The sequence below is a fragment of the Montipora foliosa genome, chromosome 9, assembly GCF_036669935.1.
Source record: "Montipora foliosa isolate CH-2021 chromosome 9, ASM3666993v2, whole genome shotgun sequence".
Lineage (NCBI taxonomy): Eukaryota > Metazoa > Cnidaria > Anthozoa > Scleractinia > Acroporidae > Montipora > Montipora foliosa.
In genome coordinates, this window is record NC_090877.1 from 24,028,116 (window position 1) to 24,030,615 (window position 2,500).

Sequence of the window (2,500 nt, forward strand, 5' to 3'; positions counted from 1 at the left end):
TCCGATTCTTTTTAGATTTCTGTGAGCTCTAGGAAATAAAAACAAATGATTGGAATAAAAAAAAAAAAAAAAGAGTTTGCGAGAAATGTTTAGTCGTTGGTGTTTGTACAAGTTTGACTTAAATAAACGTAGTCACCCAAGGCTTTGACTGCTTCCGTTTTTGTGTTGTTTTTCGCATACCCGTGGGGCCATCTTTCAAACGAAATCCGTACAATATCAGTGAATACCAAGAGAGCGACGTTTTTTTCATTTTACCCGTAACTGACGTATTTTATCTCAACATTTTCAAGGGGTCATTACCATTTAACACAAACACATATTCAAAGCCTACCGGAAATGTTTATTTTACATCTCCCATCTGTTTATTTTCGCCAAAGGGAGTTAAACATTAAAAGACTAGGAAAGACGACCACCTCTTTGAAAAATCACAGACCGAAGTATCGCATTTCACCAAATTTTTGCTCTCGCAAAATGGTGAAATTCGCAAGTATCTCATTCATATATATGGTCTTAAGCATCGAGACGATTCTCAGTGTGGGCGATTTGTTGAAAAGTGAGAGCGTTTCAGTAATGAAAGATAATTACTGCCCGTATTTTAAAAATCGACCTCCGGTGCCGCAACCGAACCTCAAGAACTGTACTTGGTACAAGCAAAAATCTTGCTGTCTTCCAACTGAGCTTGATCTCATCTTCCCATCAGTCGCTCCACCGCTCGGAGCAAGTGACAAGTGTTTAAGGTACACAAATTTCTTGATGTGCTATGTCTGCTCTCCGGATCAGAATTTATTCTACAAAAACGAGAGGCTGACCGTCTGCGATATCTTCTGTGACAAATGGTTCGCCGCATGTGGTGAAGCGAAATTGAAAGGAATTATAATCAAGGATTTGTACCACTCTGGAAAAGAATTTTGCTCGGCGAGAAAATTTACTGTTCGCAGTGCTGATGAAGGGGACTGCTTTTCTTTTGAACAAGAAATTAAGAGTTCATCCCCTATTAACGTGCCTGGTATCCAGCTTTTATGGTTTGTGGGAATTTTTACTGGATTAATACACGACTTTTGAGGGGAAATAATTCAGGTAAGCTGTGGCGTTTTCTTCAATGATCAATCAGGATAAAGAAAGGAAACAACGAATTTTCACCACTGGGATGGGGTGGGGGGTGGTAGTGGTGCTTAGGATAAGTTCATGGCAGATGATAACAAGAGCTGGAATTTAACAATTTCAGGGCTTTTTTTCTCAAATCCAAATAATTGTGTTGATCCCCTTGAGGTTCACTGGGTCACTAAAAATGAAAAAAAAAGACAATACAAACGAACGAAGCTGAGTTAACATCAATAGGGTATAGTAGTGCAGACCAATGACATCTTCACAGTCAAAACACCCGGGGTGGGGGGGGGGGGGAGGGAGAAGAGACGGAACAGACGGGGATGCTCGACGCTTAGGGGTGTAAATTTTGGATTTTAGTCTCGCTTAGGGTGTTCCGGGCAAAGCGCCAATACTTTAAGCCGCCAAGGTCTCATTTAGGGTTCTGCGAAGAAACACAGAAGTCTTTTAAACTTGTTTTTAGGGGTCAAAATTTCCTTAAGCCATGCCCAGATTAGTCTCCTTTAGGGGTCAGAAAAAGCTTGAGCCATGCCCAGATGGTTTCCTTTAGGGGTTAAATTCAAAATTTCCGACGAGCATCCCTGTCTGTTCCATATGGGAGTCCCCCTCCCCAGGTCAAAATAAAGGAATTGAAACCGTGACTACAAGACAAAATTAATTTGTCCAGTGGACAAGACCCTAACCACTAGACAATACTTTGTCCAATGTTGTCACCAGAGAGTAACTCAAGTGGATATGATCAATGTTTTGGTAGTTGATGAATTGATTTCAATCTCCTTTATGCCCACCACAAATGATACAAAGAAGTATAATTTAGGAAGAAGTTGAACTAATATTTTGTGCACAACAAATTTACATTAATTTGTAACCTCTAGCCTTGTGACTATAATCAAAGTGCCACTGAATAAAAAGTGTATGTCTTCCGATGTTAGTTGATGCTGAATATTTGAAGTCTTGATCCTCAAGGGCAGTGAATCACTGAGACAACCCTTTTTTAAACCTTTACACCAATAAAGGCAGCTGAAAACCCCACATACTTAAAACATTACCATGATAAAGTTCTGTATCCAATACTGTTTAGCCATAGCTGGGGACGTAACTAGACAAGTGGACAGCCAACAGAAGGGAACTGGGTGTGACTGCCTCAATCTGCAGTTTAATTCTTGGGAATAATGAAACGCTAATGCATACAGACCATACAGAGTTCTCTTCACTGAATGGAGGGAAGGAGAAATGGACCAGAAGTCAAGAATATAACATTATTGAGCTCAGGATCAGGAAATTAGAAGTGGTAAAAAATAGAACAAAATGAGTAAACATCAAAATATTGTGGGATACCGGTAGATATCCAATTAATTTTAATCATTTCTATTGCACATTTCTATCCAAATATTGA

General features: G+C 39.6%; 2 protein-coding genes across 3 annotated transcripts in view; both read left to right on the forward strand.

Moving 5' to 3' along the window:
* LOC137971953 (protein ecdysoneless homolog) overlaps window positions 1-141 on the forward strand; it is a 6,481-nt gene extending 6,340 nt beyond the window's left edge. The window contains exon 3 of the mRNA XM_068818702.1: window positions 1-141. This exon is cut by the window's left edge and continues 642 nt beyond it. The gene's annotated coding sequence lies outside the window, so the exon portion shown is untranslated.
* A 109-nt stretch (window positions 142-250) lies between these two features.
* Window positions 251-2,500, forward strand: part of LOC137970704 (protein ecdysoneless homolog) — a 6,327-nt gene continuing 4,077 nt past the window's right edge. Inside the window, exons 1-2 of one of the 2 annotated variants that reach the window (XR_011116849.1) lie at window positions 251-1,077; window positions 2,186-2,500. The exon at window positions 2,186-2,500 is cut by the window's right edge and continues 1,795 nt beyond it. Coding sequence is in view for 1 of the 2 variants with exons in the window: in XM_068817238.1 (XP_068673339.1) it covers window positions 1,020-1,077 (58 nt within the window). In the remaining variant the exon portion in view is untranslated. The remainder of the gene's footprint in view (window positions 1,078-2,185) is intronic. The other variant, XM_068817238.1, reaches the window with a different exon arrangement.